The 3,033-nt window shown below is 41.6% G+C and overlaps 1 protein-coding gene across 1 annotated transcript in view; it reads left to right on the top strand.

Annotated features, from left to right (window-relative positions):
* The window catches only part of LOC101852391 (period circadian protein), a 26,574-nt gene that overhangs the window by 11,794 nt on the left and 11,747 nt on the right, over positions 1–3,033 (top strand). Inside the window, exons 2-4 of the mRNA XM_005093321.3 lie at positions 3–198; positions 374–459; positions 2,678–2,877. Of these exons, the coding sequence (XP_005093378.1) occupies positions 3–198; positions 374–459; positions 2,678–2,877 (482 nt within the window). The remainder of the gene's footprint in view (positions 1–2; positions 199–373; positions 460–2,677; positions 2,878–3,033) is intronic.

Genomic DNA, 3,033 nt, shown 5'->3' on the forward strand with positions numbered 1-3,033 from the left:
CCCTTGACGGCTTCATTTTCGTGGTAGCTCCTGACGGCAAAATCATGTACATATCGGAAACGGCCTCTGTTCATCTGGGTCTGTCTCAAGTGGAGCTTACCGGTGGCAGCATCTACGAGTACATCCACCCGGCTGACCACGACGAGATGACCGCTCTGCTCACTGTACATCACCCCTACCACACGCATATTCTTCAAGGTGAGTTTTGACCTCTCGGTGATCTTAATGTACACGTACATTTTGTGCTGAGGTGAAATTTGTAATGCCTCTATCATTGTAAATGATCAAGACAAATTTCTCCTAGAAGATAAATGAAGATTGCCATTTGATTGTCATTGTTTGATTATCATCCATATATTTATGTCTTTGGCAGATGTAGAGATCGAGAGATCTTTCTTCTTGAGGATGAAATGTGTTCTTGCCAAGAGAAATGCAGGGCTGACCTCAGGAGGTTACAAGGTGAGTTCTGATTAGTCATTAGCTTAATTAATATCATTGTCATTATATCGTTAGATTTTCTGTTTTTTTTCTTCTTAGTATACGCGGTCCTTGAAAAAACAACAACAAAAAGCAAAAAACCGTTTCCATGCGCTCTCATTTTGCGCAACATTTTTAGCACCAACAAAGAACAGCTTGAAGGACTTCCCATTTTACGCCTTTTCCAACACAAGTGGGCCATTCATTTAGAAAAGCTACTACAATTTAGCACAGGGTTGAAGATATTACATGGTGCGTCAGGATTACCTACAACAACCAAAAATAGCAGTGTGAGCAATAACAGTAGCAACAATATCAACAACAGCCGCAACGCAACATTTTTTTCTTTTGTTTTTCAGTTTTCCTTGATTTTGTGCTTTGAGGATGCGGAAAAACAATATCGTTAAACGAGCTTTTTTGACAGATTCAAATGACACGCCCATTTTTTTTTTTTTTTTTAAACCGAATTTTATCTTTGCGTCCTCGTGGAGCAAGCTGGCACAGCCGGTTACAAACATACATTTCCCACTTCAAACAAGCACCACTCTTGACCTCTTAAGTTTCGGTGGTACAGAGCTGTCGAAACTGTTCGATGCTGAAATATAAATGACGATTCTTGAACATTCCTTACGTCTTTCGTTGTAAAAGACATTAAAGTTATAGCAGCCGATCCAGAATTCCGCACACCACCAGCTATCCCGACTGGACCCCGAGCCAGTCTTTTGTATCAGCGCTACAACTACAATTGAATATTACAGCAACACTTGCGCTAGGATATGATCCAGGGCCGGATTACGTCGCTAAAACTTTATCGCCAGCATTCCGCGTGTCGCTGTATTTATTAGTCATAACCCTGCTGCACTCGTGCGATACCAGGGAACGGCGGCGGTTATTGTTGTCCCAGAACAAACGAGGGCAAACACCGCCCACAAAAGCGGTGAACTGATAACGAATATGAGTATGTATATGTACCCATGTATGTGTAATCGATTGCACCTTAGCCGCAGGTGTAAGTAATAACACCCGAGTACTTGAATGTGGAGCTGTCATCTCGGTCTGGATTAAAAGGTATCGGAAGTCATTATTCATAAGCCATCGAGGAACTTGAATCGGGAGATCGGCGCAATGAGGCTTTCTTCAGAGAAACTTAAAATATTCAAATGTGTTAATATTGTAGAGAAACCCGGTGATATCAAAGGGTTAGAAAGACCGAAATTTGGATAAATCATCCCAATTTCTCGGGCAATTAAGTGGACTATTTTTAGTTTCGACGCCTTTGATCTTTTGAAATAATTCAACTATATGCAACCCTTTCATTGTTTAAAAATTGTCCTCTGGCTGTGGACAAATCACTCAAACTCAGTTAATACAAATTTGAAAGAGAAAATGAATGGAAAATGTAGACAAGGCAGTTACAAAAACAATACAGCAGGAGAAGGGTATGCAGGTATGTATCCCACCCCCCTCACGCTCTCTCTCTCTCTCTCTCTCTCTCTCTCTCTCTCTCTCTCTCTCTCTCTCTGTATGTGTGTGTGTGTGTGTGTAGAAAAGAAAAATTACAAAACTTCGTGGGTTTGAAAAAAGGCGCTAGTTTACAAAACAAAACAAATACGAAATTCAAGGCTATAGTATATTGTAGTTACAAACAAGCTCAGATTTCTAATATTTCCGATGAAGGAGTGTTCTTTTAACGCCCCCATCGAAACAGTTGAAATAATTCAGGACGTGAGCTTCCGATCCTGCCTGTCAGTGCCAAACCGGGCTGAAAGGGATACAACATCCCTACTGAAAGACCGAGATACTCGATAGAATATTTCTCCCCACTTAGGATTGAATCGAACTCGGGTCTCCTGCGTGTGACAGCGATGCGCCAAACTGCGACATCACAGACACGGGTCAAGCAAGCTCACATAAGACACAGCATGTGGATGGTTGACGGGTGCTCTGGTGAGGTTTGCTCCTTCTTTTCTGCCACACAGCAATCTTTCTTATCTCTTTTACTTCATTTGTGTATTTGTTACTCTCTTGTAACACCTCTAATCTCAGGCCTTATTGTTTTGCAAATGTTATAAAAACCTCTTACTAAAACTAAACTAACACTCAAAATGTATACTACCTTTCACCTTATTGTTTTGCAAGTGTAGTAAAATCTCTTACTAAAGCTAAACTTAGACACAAAATGTATACTGTCTTTCGCTAGGTAATCCATTGTAGCGGTTACCTGAAGATCAAGCAGTACACAATGGACATCGCTCCGTATGATGGCTGTTACCAGAACGTGGGGCTTGTGGCTGTGGGTCACTCCCTTCCCCCGTCAGCCATCACCGAGATCAAGATGTTCAACAATATGTTCATGTTCAGAGCTTCTCTGGATCTCAAGCTCATCTTTCTAGATACAAGGTGATCACGTTTTACTTGCGTGTTTGTTGGTGATCTGTCTGTTTGTCTGTCTGTCTGTCTGTCTGTCTGTCTGTCTGTCTGTCTGTCTGTCTGTCTGTCTCTCTGTCTGTCTGTCTCTCTGTTTGTCAGTCTGTCAGAACACATACACAACCACAC

Source organism: Aplysia californica, unplaced genomic scaffold (genome assembly GCF_000002075.1).
Source record: "Aplysia californica isolate F4 #8 unplaced genomic scaffold, AplCal3.0 scaffold00061, whole genome shotgun sequence".
Classification (NCBI taxonomy): domain Eukaryota; kingdom Metazoa; phylum Mollusca; class Gastropoda; order Aplysiida; family Aplysiidae; genus Aplysia; species Aplysia californica.